At 48.6% G+C, this 17724-nt stretch overlaps 1 protein-coding gene across 1 annotated transcript in view; it reads left to right on the top strand.

Moving 5' to 3' along the window:
* Positions 1-17346, top strand: part of LOC128945562 (mitogen-activated protein kinase kinase kinase kinase 1-like) — a 124407-nt gene extending 107061 nt beyond the window's left edge. The window contains 4 exon segments of the mRNA XM_054289304.1: positions 16744-16904; positions 17054-17247; positions 17250-17291; positions 17294-17346. Of these exon segments, the coding sequence (XP_054145279.1) occupies positions 16744-16904; positions 17054-17247; positions 17250-17291; positions 17294-17346 (450 nt within the window).
* The last annotated feature ends 378 nt before the right edge of the window (positions 17347-17724 follow it).

Raw genomic sequence — 17724 nt, 5'->3', positions numbered from 1 at the left:
GAAAATGAGGGTGAAAGAGAGCAGATGGAACCATAATGAAGCCCCTAAACGGGTAGCCTTCAAGAAATAATGAGTTAAAACATGGAATGTGAAACATTCGAAGAAAGCATAGCACTTAGGAAACATATAGAGCAATAAATCGGCTAAGGCATGGAACACAATGACAGGAAAGAGAGATAGGGATAGGGGAATTGATGGGCTAAGCATGTTCAGAGCCAACGATGTCAAACTGACCCTAAGAACCTTGCCAAGCCATAGGAACTAAGCCAAGTACACCGGGAATTGGCCATATTAGGATAGGAGTTCAAAAGTTTAAAGAGGAAGACTCATCAGGTAACCCCTGCCCATGATGAAGGCAACCGGAACGACCACCAAAATGATCCTCAAAAGAGATGTCTCCGCCCACGCTCCGCCCACACCACTCCTCTTATGAATATGCATGCAAAAACATGATTATGCATGTGATATGATGTAACTTTATATTCAAAACTGTATAAAAAGCTTGCTTCTGTCACTAGATACTCAGAAATCCCTTTTGTGATTTCTCCGACGCGTCGTAATAAAATACCTCCTGTCTATGCTGACTTGAATTGAGTCTCTTAGGCAGTTATTCTCGCCTTTTGGGGCATAATTCGGCATCATTATCTGGCACCCCAGATGGGACAACCAGACGGGAGATCGGGACCTTAAGGGGTCCTCCGGAGCCGAGTCTGGGGCCGGGACCCTCCGGGCGCCCCTGACAGACTTTTGTCAGAGGAGACTCCCCCCCTGGACCAGCGCTCTTTGGTGGACGAAGGGTTTCCTGCATCTCCTGCTCCAATTAAGTGGTATTTCAATTGTTTATTGCTTATTGATTTTGGAATAAAGCGCTTTAATTGGGAAACGAGGACCAGACGTGGTCGCTCGACGGGAAAGCCAGGGGACGCCTTGGCAAAATCCCATTTGGAATTTGGGGTTAGAGTCCCCATTTGGAATTTGGAATCGGGGTTAGAGTCCCCATTTGGAATTTGGGGTTAGAGTCCCCATTTGGAATTTGGAATCGGGGTTAGAGTCCCCATTTGGAGTTTGGAACTTGGGGTTAGAGTCCCCGTTTGGAATCGGAGAATTTGTTAAAAGAGAGCGTGTTTTTTTTTCATCTTAAATGTTGTAGCTTTGTTTGAATCTTTAAATGTCGTTGTTCTGTTTGGATCTTTGAACTACGCCTGGGAACGTATCCAGCCAAGCCCAGGACCCTGTCCAATTTTTCCCTGTCCCTGATAAGGTTTTGAGGAGATATTCGTGTCATGTTTTTGTCTAATATTATGTTGTCTGCAAGTATTTTGTAATTTGCTAAGATACGAGTTCGGATTGCGGGACAAGGACTCGGTATTTTGTGTTAACTGTAATTTTTGTGTATATAAGAATTTATTGTGATATTATCTGCAAACTGTACCTTGGTTTACAGCTGTTTTTACGGGTGTGACAGCCCGAAGTCGACCAGTGTCGGTACCACCAGAAAAGGTAGGACAGTTCGGATTGGAAAGTGTGGGTATGAATGAGAGCGAATGAGCGATTAGAAATTGTTTGTATGAAGTGTTAAGATAAATTGACATACAGTGTTTGCGGGAAAGAGACTAAACCGAAAACAGACACAAAGAACAGCCATGGGAGGTCAACAGAGCAAGGACATAAATATGAAAACCCCCTTAGGATGTATTCTAAAGCACTGGAAGGACTTGGGAGGAATTCCGGGGGGAAACATAAGTAAGAAGACGCTCCTTAAATATTGCACACAGTGGTGGCCATTATATAAGTTAGATGACAATGAAAAATGGCCCCCAGAGGGAACAACTAATTATAATACTATTTTACAACTGATGCTTTTCCTCCGCTGGCTTAATAAATGGGACGAGGTGATGTATGCTGACATGTTCTTTACCCTAAGAAATAAACCAGAATGGCAAAAAGAGTGCGGGATAAACGTAGCACCTCAGGATCCTCTAGTGTTGGCCCTGGAAAAAGATAAGAAAGGTTTAAAGCCTAAAGAACGTTGTTGCGATGCATGTAGCATTGGGCAACAATGTCTTAAGTTAACAAGAAGAGACAGTGGAAAGGAGAGCGAAATAAGCCTGTGGGAATACCATCCCTTCGCTCCAGGGCAGGAAGGGCCTCTTCCCAGGCCAAAAGAAGAACAAGGGGATCCTAGCCCATTAAAGGAACTGGACCGATGGTGGAAATCTAGGTTTGGGCACAGCCCCCAGAGACTAGATAACGGTTGGGAGGAGGGTACCCCCGTAAAATCAGGGAACGATGAAAAGAAAAACAGCCCTCAGGGACTAGAAAGTCCACAGGGGTCGGGGAGTTACATGGATGCTGACAGCCCACCCAGACTGGAAATCGAAGGGGGGGAAGGCAGTCCATCAGGAGCAGAAAGCCGAAGGGAAACACGTAGCCTGCCTGAACTCAGTCCATATGGGGATAACGACACACCCAGGAGTGGAGGCATCTGTAGAATGGAGACCAGCACACCAAGGACTGGGGACAAAAATAACTCACTGAGAAGTGGCCTCTCTAAATTGAGAGGCGACGTCTCTGAATTGAGATACAGTGAGAAGAATAGTGATGAAACAGGCGAAAAGGAGGTGGAGAGCAACTCACAGAAACTGAATATAATAATTCAGATAGAAGATAAGAGGGATGAGAAAAGAGCAGAGGACGAGAGAGACAGCAGCCCGAGACACGATAGGAGCAGGCAGATACAGAAAGGGCGACAGATGCAAGACGAGAATCGAATGGATTGTGTAATAGAGATAGGAGGTGAAGATGAGGAACAGGAAGGGGGAAAGAGGGAAGAGAAGAGAAAGAATAGGGGAGATACCCAGGCGCAGGAAGAAGATCCCGGGGACGGGATCAGCCACTCGTATTATACCAGATCTGTGGCACGGGGAGAAGCAAAGCAAAGAGAGAAAGGGAACCATACGATAGCTCCTCTCCGACAGCTTATGCCAATGGTGGGGGAGAGGACTAGAGTAAAGGTGCCGTTCTCAACAAGTGATCTGAACAATTGGAGGGATGAGGCAAAGAATTTCAGGAGGAATCCAGAGGGGGTAGTGAAGAGATTTGAGTTGATGGCAAAGAATTTAGATATTGATTGGGAAGATATCGAGGTGATGCTGTCGGAGTTGACGGATACAGAAAGGGAACTCATATTGGAAACAGGAAGGCGACATGCTCAAGTACTATCAGGGAGACTAGAAGATAATTTTCCCAGTAGTAAACCAGAGTGGGACCCGGGCAATGCAGAGCACTATCAGCGATTAGTGCAGTATAGAAAACTGATAGCGATGGGCTTGCGTAATGCGATTCCTAAGGCTATCAATTGGTCAATGCTATATGACATCAGACAGGGAAAAGATGAGACCCCATCAGAGTTCCTGGATAGGCTTAGGGCAGCGATGAGACAATACACACCCCTGGACCCGGCAACAGAAGAAGGGAAACAGCACTTGTTAGGGTTGATGATGGGACAGAGTAACCCAGACATCAGGAAGAAATTACAAAAGCTTGAGCATCCAGCAAATAAGAACCTGGAGACACTGCTGAATGAGGCATGGAAGGTATACAATAATAGAGAAGTTGAGGAGAAGAAAAAGGAGGACAGGAGGATAGCTCGAGTAGTGGCTGTGGCAGTGGCAGCTCAGAGGACAGGTTACTCAGAACCTGGAACTAGGGGAAGAGGTAGAGGCAACCCAGTAGGAGGGAGGGGGAGGCTCCAACCCCACCCGACTAGAGTAGGGCCAAATCAGTGTGCTTACTGCCTAGAGATGGGACACTGTAAGCAAGAATGCCCCCGACTAAGGGAAAGGCTGATGGCCACCACTACTACCACACATCAGGATAGCGAATGAGGGGGACTGGTGGGCCGTACCCTAGCAGACCCACTGGTTAAAATGGAGCTAGGGGAAGGTAAAAAGGAATTGAACTTTTTGATTGATACTGGAGCAACCTTTTCGGTTTTAAATCAAGAATTGGTACCTAAAAGTGATGAATTTGTACAAGTTGTGGGAGCAACAGGCCAACCAGAAAAGGCTTACTTTTTGAAACCTATTAAATACAAAATCGGGAAACAAATGGGAATTCACCAGTTCCTGTATTTACCAAATTCGCCAAAGCCCTTATTGGGGAGAGACCTGTTGGAGAACTTGGGAGCCATAATAAAGTTCAACAAAGACAAATTGGAATTTCAAGTAAATGAGGAACAACTGATTACAGCTTTAAGCCTAACAATCAGTTGTGTGGAACCCAAACCTGAGAATCACAATTCCGAGCGAATTCTGAGCGAGACATACCCATTAGTCTGGGCTACTGATATACCGGGAAGATCAAAGCAAGCAGCACTGATTGTTGTCGAACTTAAAGTTGGGGCAAAACCGGTGAAAAGAAAACAATACCCTCTGAGGATAGAAGACAGGAAAGGGATTGAGCCCATAATCAAAAGGTTTTTAGAACTAGGGTTATTGGTAGAATGCGAATCGGATTTTAATACGCCGATCTTGCCAGTAAAGAAACCTAATGGGGCTTATAGGCTAGTTCAGGATCTGAGAGCAGTAAACGAAATAACCAAGACATTACATCCGGTAGTTGCTAACCCATACACGCTTCTAACCAGACTAAAGGAAAATTTGGCCTGGTTCACCGTATTAGATTTGAAAGATGCATTCTTCTGCCTTCCCCTAGCCCCCGAGAGTCAGAAGATTTTTGCTTTTGAGTGGGAATCTGTAGATAAAGGAAGAAAGACTCAACTTACCTGGACGGTATTGCCCCAGGGATGGAGCAATTCCCCCACGATTTTTGGAAACCAGTTAGCCAAAGAATTAGAACAGTGGGAAAGGCCGCTGGGAGATGGCACCCTTCTGCAGTACGTAGACGACCTCCTAATAGCAACAGGGACAGAGGAAGAATGCATTGAATGGACATTTTCCTTGCTAAATTTCCTGGGTTTAAGTGGATATTGAGTCTCTCAACAGAAGGCACAGCTGGTGCAAAAGGAAGTGGTGTACCTGGGATACGAAGTCTCCAGAGGACAGCGATCCCTGGGAGCAGCTAGGAAAGAAGCCATCTGCCAGATGCCTAAACCAGAGACGGTGAGAGATCTACGCGCCTTTCTGGGAATGACAGGTTGGTGTCGGCTATGGATCTACCAGTACGGGATACTCGCTAAGCCACTGTATGATTTGTTGAAGGAAACCGAGAATGTCCTAGTTTGGACTCCCGAAGCAGAAGGGGCCTTCAAAAAGTTAAAGCTGGAGCTAATGAGAGCACCAGCCTTAGGTCTCCCACATGTATCAAAACCATTCTGGCTGTTCTCCCATAAGCGACAAGGGATGGCCCTAGGAGTCCTAGCACAGCAGTTGGGACCACATAAGAGAGCCGTGGCCTACTTCTCCAAGCAACTAGATGAAGTAAGTAAAGGATGGCCAGGCTGTCTGAGGGCAGTAGCCGCAGTGATAATTAACATAGAAGAGGCCAGGAAGCTCACGTTGGGTCAGAAAATGACTGTGCTAGTATCTCACGCTGTGTCGGCTGTGCTGGAACAGAAGGGCAATCATTGGTTGTCGCCCTCCAGATTCCTAAAATACCAGGCCATCCTGGCTGAATCAGATGACGTAACTATTCAGATAGCTAACATTGTGAACCCAGCTTCATTTCTAGAAGGGAGAGCCCCAGCAGAACCCATCGAACACGACTGCCTGGAAACAATTGAAGCTGTCTACTCCAGTCGCCCGGACCTCAAGGAGGAGCCGTTCGAAGATGCGGACAACTGGTTTTCAGATGGCAGCAGCTTCGTGAAGCAGGGAGTAAGAATGGCTGGCTATGCAGTCACTACCACAAAAAGAGTAATTGAGTCTAACCCTTTGCCTGCAGGGACTTCAGCCCAAAAGGCAGAACTGATAGCTCTGACTCGAGCCCTGGAATTGGCAGAGAACATGCAAATTAATATATGGACAGACTCTAAATATGCCTTTTCCGTTGTACATGCTCATGGAGCCATCTGGAAAGAAAGAGGACTGTTGACTACACAAGGGAAAACAATCAAGCATGCAGAGGAAGTTCTGCGATTGCTAAAGGCGGTCCAACTCCCAGCACAAGTGGCCATAATACATTGTAAGGGACACCTGAAAGGTAATACTATTCCAGAAATAGGGAACAGGAAGGCAGATACAGAAGCTAAATTGGCTGCCTCAAGGGCTAGGGAAGTGAAAGTAACGGCCCTAATACCAGGGGAGCTGGATACCGACATCCAGCCAAATTACCAGGAATCAGATCATAAATGGATTCAAAGAAATAAGGGCAAAATATTAGAGAATGGTTGGGGTCAACTGGAAACAGGACAGTTAGTAATACCAGGAAACGTGATGTGGCAGTTTATAAAAGCAGAACATGAGAAAGCCCACTGGGGCTTGGATCCGCTTTATCAGTACCTGCAAGCTAGGATAGCAGGACCGAAATTATTTACCACCATAAAACATGTCACATCCCAGTGTGAGCGATGCTTGAAGAACAACCTGAATACAGGGACTAAGATACACCAGGGAGCAATAAATCGAGGTAAATTTCCAGGTGAAGTATGGCAAATTGATTTTTCTGAACTCCCAAGAAAAGGGGGGTTTCGGTACTTGTTGGTACTAACTGATACATTTTCTGGGTGGCCTGAAGCATTCCCTTGCAGGACAAATAAGGAAAGAGAAGTGACTAAAGTATTGTTGAATGAAATTATTCCACGGTTTGGAGTACCGAGGAGCATTTCCTCAGATAGGGGTACACATTTCTGTGCAAAAGTAGTGAGAGCGATAAGCAAAGCATTACAGATTAAATGGCAATTACACACGCCTTACCGTCCACAGGCCAGTGGGCAAGTGGAAAAGATGAATCATCTTATCAAGCAGCAAATTGCCAAAATATGCCAGGAGACTAATTTGCAGTGGTATCAAGCTTTGCCTATTGCTCTGCTGAGGCTGAGAGTCAAACCAAGATCAAAAGAAAGGTTAAGCCCATTTGAAATCTTGTATGGTAGACCTTATGCTATGCAAGTTGTAAATGGGGACGCCATAGACCAAATTGGTAATCAGTACATTTACGATTATGTAATTACGGTGGGGAAACAGTTTGATAAAAATGCTACTGTAATGATGGAGCACCAACCTAAACAACCTGATTGCAAATTGCATCCGTTTAATCCCGGTGATTGGGTGTATGTTAAGAATCTTTTAGGAAAACCCCTACAAGAGAAGTGGGAGGGACCTTTCCAAGTGCTGCTGACTACCTTCACCGCGGTTCGGATCAAGGAGCGACCTACGTGGATCCATTACTCACGGGTCAAGAGAGCTCCGGAGAACAAACAAGAGGAGTAGACATCATGATCCTGACTCCACCTCAAACCTTTACAACTCTGATCATTGGACTCTTGATAAGTATAGCCTTTCCCCAAGACTCTGCCCCAATAGACCCATGGTCTTATGCACACCAGTGTATCCACCCGGAGTTGGGAATGAGGGGACCCTATTTCGAAGTTTATGCTCTGCGTAACAATCAGCCATACCCGAGTAAAGTATGGGATCAGTCCTCCATGGTAGCATACAAGGGAGACCAAATCCAAATTGGGTGTCGAGAGCTTGACCCGGTAGAAGGAAAAACAAGGCGGCTAGTATTAACAATTAAACCCTTGATGCCAGCCTCTGAACATAACCTAATTACTTTTAGTCCAGTGAAGATGGGCCAGCCCACTGTCTGGACCCAGCAAAAGAGCCCAATCTCATGCCAGTGGAGTGACTTCCGGGAAGATCCACCCGGATCACAACCCCAAAACTCGGTAATCTATACAGAAGATTCGCTTGGGGAACCACATCCTCGAAACATAACCTTTGACCCCCACCCTCTTCTCTCTCCTGCGGGAAAGATCGTAGTATCTAGTGGTCCTGAGGAAGGGAGAGCACAGTGTGAGATGACATTTAGATTAGACCAGTCAGTGACGTTCACATGCGAAAGGGAGTTGAAAACGCTGGAGCGGGGTTTTGGCTTCCCTAGGCGTGCTGTCCAATATGAGGTGGCATTATCGGGAGACATGATCCCATTGTATCCAGATCTAGACTTACCCCAAGAAACCACTCCACCGGTGGAATGTAAAATAGTGCATAACCTGACCTTTATAGGGCCTCAGGTGATAAGAAAATCTAATGAACTAAAATTATTGTTAGACCCCACTTATTCTCTGAAAAAGGTGCGGATGAACATTCATGCTGATGTTACGCATTTGCAGAAGGATTGTCGACCATTTGTACAGCAAAGCCTCAAGGGATGGAATGCATGGCTAGCGACAAGGTCTTATCACAGAAGGGCACAAAGAGATCTGAGTGGGTGGGTTGGCACCGGATTTGGTATATTAAACACGATAGATCAGGAGGTATTAGTGAACAAATTAAGTACCGTCACGACGAACCTGGGAAAGCTTAAGATGCCCCTCAGTTCATCCACGCTTACATTAGCAGAAACACAATCGCTAGTAGTAAAACTGCTAACCATGGTAGCAAACCATACTGCAGAGGATTTTGTGAAGCTCGCTGATTATACAGGGGAACTCAGCAAAGACATTGCACTCGCTATTCAATGCTCTCAGACGCAACAATGGGTACAATCCGTAGCGGCAGGAATAATGAGAGAAGGAACGTCAGGTATATTACCTCAAGAAATGAGGGAAACAATATTAAAGGACGATCATACTACACAATTTGAGAAGGATAACCAAGCCTGGTGGCAATTAGTAAATTTCACTTATGAGCCCCAACAAGAACACATTGAAGCCTATGTCCTCACCATTAGTGCGGCAGAGGAAAGAGCTATCTTTCCTATCCTCACTCTAGGGACAATACATCAGGATGTCATTGTCAGGCCAATAGACCATAATGTCTGGGCCAGTTATGACTATACCAAAAAGAAGTGGCAATCGATTAGCACAGAAGCATGCATACCTAGAGGACAATTAGGCTATGTTTGCGAAAACGCTGTGGTAGAAGCAGAAGATTTATGCTTAGATGCCGAGAATAGTCTATGTACCTTTGAAATGCTTCCACATAATAGAACACAATCACAAGTTTACTATATAGGGAATGGGTGTGCTTGCATGAGGACAGCTTGTGACAACATCACTATAGGTAGTTGCCGGGAAGAGACTAACAATATTAACTTTTGTGTATGCAACTTTACCAAAATAGTAGGTTGTGATTTTCATTATACTGTCCCAATAACTACTCAACAGCTAATTAACGCAGATTTTAACCTATATCAAGAGATTCCCAAATTACAAATAGGGATGGACGTTAAAATTCTTAAAACAATGCTCGCACATCCTAAAGTTAAGGAATTGGTGCAAAAGGTGAATCAAACGACTAAACGAATGGTATGGCAGGTAGAACATGATTCAGAGAAAATAAAAGATGTCCTGACCAAAGTAGAACACGTAGGCCAGCATCATTGGTGGGATATCTTTACAGGATACTCCCCAACAGCTACACAGGTCTTCAACTACCTGGTGCACCCAATGCTAATAGTAATTGTAGCTCTGTTACTACTAACTCTCACAAATATTTGTATGTGGTGGAGACTAAGAATTATTATGAAAAGGACCCAAATGATTTGGGCTATGGTACGAGCGTATCAGCGCCCTATAGGATCAGGACTTGACGAAAGAATTCGTAAGTTATAAGAAAAGGGGGGAAATGAAGCCCCAAAACGGATAGCCTTCAAGAAATAATGAGTTAAAACATGGAATGTGAAACATTCGAAGAAAGCATAGCACTTAGGAAACATATAGAGCAATAAATCGGCTAAGGCATGGAACACAATGACAGGAAAAAGAGATAGGGATAGGGGAATTGATGGGCTAAGCATGTTCAGAGCCAACAATGTCAAACTGACCCTAAGAGCCTTGCCAAGCCATGGGACCAAGCCAAGTACACCGGGAATTGGCCATATTAGGATAGGAGTTCAAAAGTTTAAGGAGGAAGACTCATCAGGTAACCCCTGCCCATGATGAAGGCAACCAGAACGACCACCAAAATGATCCTCAAAGAGATGTCTCCGCCCACGCTCTGCCTACACCACGCCTCTTATGAATATGCATGCAAAAACATGATTATGCATGTGATATGATGTAACTTTATATTCAAAACTGTATAAAAGGCTTGCTTTTGTTACAAGATGCTTAGAAATCCCTTTTGTGATTTCTCTGACGCGTCGTAATAAAATACCTCCTGTCTATGCTGACTTAAATTGAGTCTCTTAGGCAGTTATTCTCGCCCTTTGGGGCAAAATTCGGCATCAACCAGAAGTTGGCACTATTGGCTGAGGGGTTGCAGCACAGCAGGGACCGGATTGGGTTGAGGGGGTGACACCACAGGTGGTCTCTGATCCGTTCGGGTGGCAGGAGGGTTGGGTCAGGGCTTGGAGGGATGCGTGGGGGCAGGGGGGGTGGGCGGGCTGGGGATGCACACCTGGGGGGTTTGGGGGTGCGCAAACAGTGCCGCTGGTTTGGGATACTACAGGTATAGAGTGAGCTGGTGTTACTGCGCATGTGTGCGGCTCGGCGCAGGGGGACAGGGTGTGGCCATGGCTCGGGAAAGTGGCGGGAGGCACCGGGAGGGTCGGGGCGGTCTTGGGAGGGGCGGGAGCGGGGGCGGTGACGGCGGGGAGGGCGGTCGCGGGGCGGGGGGGAGCAGCGCGGGATTGGGGGCGGCAGCGGCGATAACGGGACCGGGGAATGCGGCAGGCGCGGCGGGGGAGTGGGGGGCAGGGCGGGGACAACAGCGGGAGCAGGGGAAACCGCGACAGAGCAAGCGGGGGCGGGGAACGGCGGCGCGGGGGTAGGGGGGACCGGGATCGCGGGGACGGGAGGGGGCAACAGCAGCACAGGCACGGGGGGAGGGAGGAGGGGGCAGAGCGGCGCAGGGGAAGGGGTTGCCGCAGCGGAGGGTACGGTGGCAGGGACAGGGAATGGGGCCCCCGAGGCCGGAGGCGGGAAGGAAGCGGGGCCGGGGGGGTGGGGGGCTGCAGAAAACGGGGAGTTGGGCAGCGCGGGTCCAGCGAGGGGGGGAATGTGGGGGGGGTGCTTGGGTCTGCCTCCGAGGTGGTTTCTGCAGGAAGCACTGCAGAGCCCAGCGGCTCTCTGGCCTGCAAGGCACATTCCTCTGTTATCTTATCAGCGCAATTGGCATATGAAGAGGAAAGATCTGTTAGTTTGGAACTTTTTTGAGAGTTCGATTTTTCAATCGTTTTTGTTATTATATGAAATAAAGGTAAGAAGTTAGTAACAGAAAAGTCCTGTTTTGTTTGAAACATATAAATGGTGTTTCCAACTGTATCCTGAAATAAACAGAGCCAGGAGACTTCTCCTTTTTAATGCCTTTATTAAAAGTGATCAGCTCAGGGTTGAGCAGCTCAGCAGGGCTGCAGTCTCCCGTCGTTTCTCCCAGGGTGACTCAGAGCAGGAGAATAAGCACAGCTCTGTCCACTAGGAGCAGAGCTGGGGAATCACGTCCTCATGGAGGCTTTTACAGCGTGGTGTTCCCGTCACATGTTACCCCTCTTGGCCCAGTCGACTTGGTCTCACCGCCGGGGACGACTCCCAAGGTCAGGGCAAGAGGGACTCCGAAGGTGTTCCGCATCTTTGCAGGCTCAGCACTCGGCTCCTCACGTCCAGATATCACTCCAGTCTCTCAACTCTTAGGTGGCTCGTTGTTTTTGGGGTTCCTGCACGTTTGGAGTAGGGGTCCCACAGCATGCTGGTCCTTGGAGTCACTTTGCATAGCCCCCCCCACCCTCTCAGGTCTCTTCACTATTCTGGGAAAAAGTACACCTTAGCCTCGGGCAAGGCTCTGCTAATACAAAAGGAGCGATTAGCCACAACGACCCGTGATTACAATAACAAAACACGCAGAACTTTGGCAGCAACAGTGATCTGGCTGCCTTTTTGTAACTTTTTCTCACAAAAAAAATTAACAGAATTTTTGTTCATAACATATCCCAGAAAGAATTTTCAGTAATTGTGGTCTTATCTGTTTCAGGAAAATGCAGTGCAATCCAAGATACAATTTTTTTAAGAGTCTTTTTTGACAGACTACCTTTAGAAAAAGTGAAATTGTTAACAGATAAGGTTTCTACAATGGTTAAATATAACTCTCTCTCAAGTGAGGTTAGTCTTAGGGTGCTTAAACAAGTACCGATGATTTTCAAGCCCTTTCCACAGAAAAAACGAAAAAAAAAGAAAAAAAACGAAAAAGGTTTTTTAGAGCACCCAAAGGTATGTGCGCAATCTTAAGCAATACTTACGTCCTTTGGGGTCAGGGGTCTGTGGAAGGGTGTCTGCTTCTCAATTCTCCTCGGATTTTATCTCGTCCAGATGTGTTGTTGAGGGTCGAATTGAGCCTTCCGCAGAGAGGATTTTCTAAAATGAAAAGTCCTTTCGCAGAAGGAGAGGCTTCCCGAACAGGCAATAACAGGAGGCCCTGAAAGGCTCTGATGCTCCGGTGACGCTTCGCTCCTGGGGGCCAGGGTCCGACAACACGTTGGGCGGCCACTTAAATGAGCCTTTCTTGGTCTTATCTAATGCAAGCTATTACAGCTCCAGAGCTCAGCTCCCAGGGGGACTGAGTGCCAGAGGCCAGCTCGCTCTCAGACCAAGGCCGCGGGTCAGCCCCTAGCAAGCAGGGAATATTCAGCTTTTAGTGATTAGGCAGCTCTTATGATTTCAAGCTCTTTGCTTGCTAGGCAGCTTTTTCCCTTGGCCTAAGGCTCCAGCAGACGGTAGAGAGAGGAGAAGCAGAAGACGCTGGCTGTTCCACATGTATGGCTTTATTGCAGGGGTTCCGTGAAGGGTCTCAGCTCTTCTTCTTCCGAGTTAGTAGGGGTACAGTATGCTACTTTTATACCCTTGGCCCAGATCCAATCCTGACCAATGGCCAGAGGTTAGAGTGACCATAAGTGACCAACAGTAGGGTTAACACAATATTGCCTTACATGGCTATAGGGATAGGTTATAGGGCGGTGGTCCATGGAGACAGGAAACTTCTTTGCTGCTGTGTCAGCATTCTATTTTCCAAGGGGCCCTGGCTAAACTTGAGGGGTTTACTACACTCATAGTCTAACGTATTTCTCTCCTAGTCCAAGCTACTTTCTCTGTGTCACCAAGCCTAAGCTTTCAGCATCACAAACCTCCTGTTTCTTGCCTGGCAGTTTCTGGGATGGGGCATCAGGAATGCAATTACTTGAGTGTCAGTGGCACTGCAGAGAGCACTTGATGTAAGAATCCTCTGAAATAACACAGGCAGACCACACTGATGCTGGAAAATGGCCTGTAAAGCTGGTGTCCACATTTGGAGAAGCAAAATGTGCTATTTCTGATGGAGGTTCCTACTGACAGAGTCAGCCAATGAAACTGGCTCTCAAGGCGAGATCATTTGGATGTTGCAGTGGCTGTGGCAGCCCCAGGGTTTGGGTTTTTTGGTTGGCATAGCAAAATGAGCTCTGAGCAGCATCTGTGGCAGGGAGGAAAGTGCCCCTGGAGCTGGGGCTGAGGCCCCGGGCTGGATGTGAGCCCGTGTGGGTGTGAAGGGAGCTGGCAGAGCGCTGAGTTTGCTTTCCCTGCAGGCTCGCGCTCTGATCCGGCAGAACGGGACCCCGCAGCTGCAGGAGCCCCGGCGCCTGTCGGCTCTGCTGCGGGACTGCCTCGAGTGCAGCCTGGAGCCGGACGAGGAGCGGCGCTGGGCTGCCCAGGAGCTGCTGCAGCTGAGGGCCAGGGGCTGCAGGGGAAGCAGCAGCGCCAGGGAGGGGTTTTCTTGTGGGGCCCCCTCCGACAGTCTCCAGTCTGGCTGCGTTCCACACGCAGAGCAAGCAGAACCCTCGCCTGCTGTGGCTTGGCAGCTCCTTTGGAGCTCATCTGGGCCTGGTGCCCCACAGCGAGCAGGGACATCTTCAAGCAGCTCAGGGGGCCCAGAGCCCTGCCTGACCTGAGGTTGGATGGTTCCAGGGAGGAGGCACCTCCCACATCTCTGGGCACCTTCTGTCAGTGTTTCCCCACTCTGCTGGTTAAAAAATTCTTCCTTAGATCTAATCTGAGCCTGCTTCCCTCTCCTGAGTTTCAAACCATTTCCCTTTGTCCTGTTGCAAGAGAGCCTGTGAGGAACTCTACTCTGGAAAGTAACAGTTCATTTCTTTCCTTTGTATCCTTTGGGCAGCACCCATTTTTATCATCAGCCAAGCCTCTCTCCAGCCTGACCCCTCTGATCACTGCAGTGAAGCAACTGAGGGAGCAGTGGAGGTGATGAAGCACTTGAGGACAGCTTTCAGTTACAGTAGTCAGGGCAACTAGTTAGTTATGGTAGTTAGCACTGGTAGTTAGTTATGAAAGTTAGCACTGGTAGTTAGTTATGGGAGTTAGAACAGCCTGTTTGTTATGGCAGTTGTTTGAATAAAAACTCTCTTAACCCTCAACTGCCTTGCCGTGTCCCTTCCTTCTCCCGCTGTGCCTCAGCTGCCCGGAGCAATGTGAGGGGAGAGCGGGCCCAGCCTGGCCCAGAGCTGAGCCCCAGCAGAGCCCTGGCAGAGCCCAGAGCAGCCTCAGCACCTGCAGAGTCAGCCTGGAAGGAGGCGCTTGGAGCCTTCTCGGCTGCACCCGGCTCTTGGTTACAAACTGGGTGTGCTGGAAAATGCCACCAGCTCTGCATGAGGGCAGAAGGGGCCCGGGGAAGGCCCAAGTGCTCCATGCAAGGGAAAAACCTGCTCTGGGTTTGTTATAAATAACTAGGTAGTGTTGGCTTTTGCTATTATGTATTGACTTCTGCAAAATATTCTTATTCACAACAATTTTGACAGAGTACAGTTTGTAATCACTTTTAACTGCTTTTGCTGTAGTATAATTTGTCAGCATTTTGTGGCCAATACCCTGACCCCTGTGTATCTCGTATCCTCAGAACATCATTTATGGATGATATTTTAGTTTGTGGACAGCATGAAAAACATATATTATAGTTTTGGCTTTTGCAAAATAGTAAAGTGGATGCCATGTGTTGTGCATTATAATGTTAACTTTTTGCAGAAGTAGCTGTAGTTGTGAAATAAGAACTAATGCTTTTATTTTTGTAAATAACTGACAATAACATTTCAGAGATAATTGTGAAATAGCCAATATTCATTTAAATACGTGTGGAAATAGCTAAAACTGTCTGCATGGTCACATAACATTTAAGGAAGGGATGTGATGAGGACCCCTGGCACTGACCCTTCCACTGTCAATAACTGTCACCTGCTGAAACCACAGAACAGGGCCACTTGTGAGGGAGTGACACACAACCCTCAAAACAGCAATCCACGATTCCTGCACGTGCTCTAAAACGGCGAGTTGGGGGTCAAACCAACCTGAAGAACTCCTGGAATATGTAAACGAGTTCAAAGAAATGTTTGAATATGTATAATCATTATGAATATGTATTTGAACAATACAATGGAAAAACTAGACAAGAAGAGTTTCTGTGGTTAACCGGTGTGCCTCTGGCCATCGCCAAACACCCAGCGCTGTTACTGATTTGTCCCTTATTATTCCTTATTAAACTTTCAAAAATTCTAAAGAGTGAGGCTCCTTTCTCAAAAACCCAAGGTGCTCACCCCTTGATCTTCCCCCAAAGCCAGGATTTGTCAATCCTAAACTTTGTCTGGACAGAGGAGAAGGAGGCTGCAAGGAAAAGGAAGATGCACTGGTGTGGAGGCCCATGGGAGTCTCAGCCTCCCACCCGTGGGGGACTGGTCTCCAATAAGAAGAATAGATTTCAAGGTTATGGTAAGAAGCTTGCTTCTCCCATTGATCTCTGCAGGCACATGCTGATTTATGGAAAGTTATGTTGCCCCATTGGCCCGTTGGCCTAATTACCCCAGTTCACCCCCTATTACCCATCTTTGGTTAGTCCCTAGAATGTTCTCCCTCTCTGTCCCTCCATTGGCCCTAATTTACTGCATTCCTCTGCCCCTGTTTCCCTATTAGCTGACCCGACCCTTAACCCCTCCTTTGCCCCATTTTCCCCCATATCCATCGGACCCTGACCCTCAGCTCCACCCTCACTACCCCATATAAAAACCCCCTGTGCCCTCAGCTTGCACCCTGTCTTTGTCCCTGGGCCCTGCTCAGCTCTGTCCCCTGTTCCTGTACCAATAAACCCAGTTTGCTGCAGATCATACCCAGACCCATCCTGCCGACTTTGTCAGCTTTATAAAGCAGCCGTGAGCTTCGGGCTCCGGAGTGCCGGACGCTCCAAGGGCCTCGGCAGCGCCAGGACGCTCCAGGCTGGGACAGCCAGGCAGGGCAGGAGGAATCACTGCCCCTTTCCCCTCTCTGCTGCTCCATCTCCCAGCCCAGCATCGCTGCAGGACAGCCTCACTGCCAACGCCATCCTGCCAGGGATGGACTGGGGGGATCTCCTTCCCCTTCCCTCTGGCATGGAGGCAAATCCCATCTTCTCCTTGACCACCCTCCTTCTTCTCCTCATTCTGTCCTTCATCCATCCATGTTCCTTTCCCATCTCCTTCCTCCCTTGCTCCTTCTTGTTCCTTCCTCTCCTCCTGCCTTTTCCTTTTCCTTTCTCCCTGTCTCTTCCTCTCCTTGTCCTTCCTCCCCCAGGTCCTAAGTTGCGGACAGAGACCAGGGAGAACAAATCCCTGCCACAGAACCTCGTGGAAGAGGCCATTTGGAACGGCTCCACGGCTGTGGAGTGACCTTCCAATGGGGAGGAATCCAATGGGGAGGAAAAGCCCCAGAAATCCCTCACGAGGAGGGGCTGCAAACGCAGCCTGGGGAGCTGTGAGGAGGCAAAACCCTCCCTGTGCTGGGAAGGGTTTGGGGAATGTGAGAAGAGCTTCAGGCAGAGCTCAGCCTATTCCTGGTGCCTCCAAAAACGGCGGTGCCAGATGCAGAGATCCATGGGGACACAGAGATCACCCATCAGATCCACGGGGATGCAGAGATCCCCCTGGAGATCCATGGGGATGCAGAGATCCCCCTGCAGATCCATGGGGCTGCGGAGATCCCCCTGCAGATCCACGGGGATGCAGAGATCCCCCTGGAGATCCACGGGGATGCAAAGATCTCCCAGCGGATCCATGGGGATGCAGAGATCCCCCTGCAGATCCATTTGGATGCAGAGATCCCCCTGCAGCCCCCGGAGCAGCCACGCTGAGCACGGCGATGCCTGAGAGGAGGCTGCGACCCCGTGGCCAGAGGGCCCCGCTGGAGCAGCCTGTCCTGGCAGGACTGACCCCGGGGCACAGTGACCCACGCTGCAGCACTTGGTGGGGGCTGTGCCCCGTGGGATGGACTCAGCTCGGAGAAGTTCCTGGAGAAGTCTCCGGTGGGAGAGAGCCCAGGGTGCAGCAGGGGAACGACTCCTGTCCCTGAGCAGAGGGAGAAGCCCCGGGGCATGAACTGAGCCCGGCCCCATTCCCTGTCTGCGGCACTGCCGGGGCAGGAGGCGCAGCTGGAAGGAGGGAGGCGTGGGGGAAAGCTGCATTTAAGGCTCTTCACTTACTTCCCATTATCCTGCTCTGAGTTTTAGGAGTTTTCTGTCAGAAATCTCTCCCCTCCCCCACTCATCCACAGGGTTTTGGGGCGGTTTTCTCTTTTTGAGGGAAATCAAAGCGATGCACTGATGC

This window comes from Melozone crissalis, unplaced genomic scaffold (assembly GCF_028551555.1).
Source record: "Melozone crissalis strain CALT ecotype California unplaced genomic scaffold, PUWL_Pcris_2 ptg000066l_1, whole genome shotgun sequence".
Classification (NCBI taxonomy): domain Eukaryota; kingdom Metazoa; phylum Chordata; class Aves; order Passeriformes; family Passerellidae; genus Melozone; species Melozone crissalis.
This window is presented reverse-complemented; position numbering and strand designations above follow the sequence as displayed.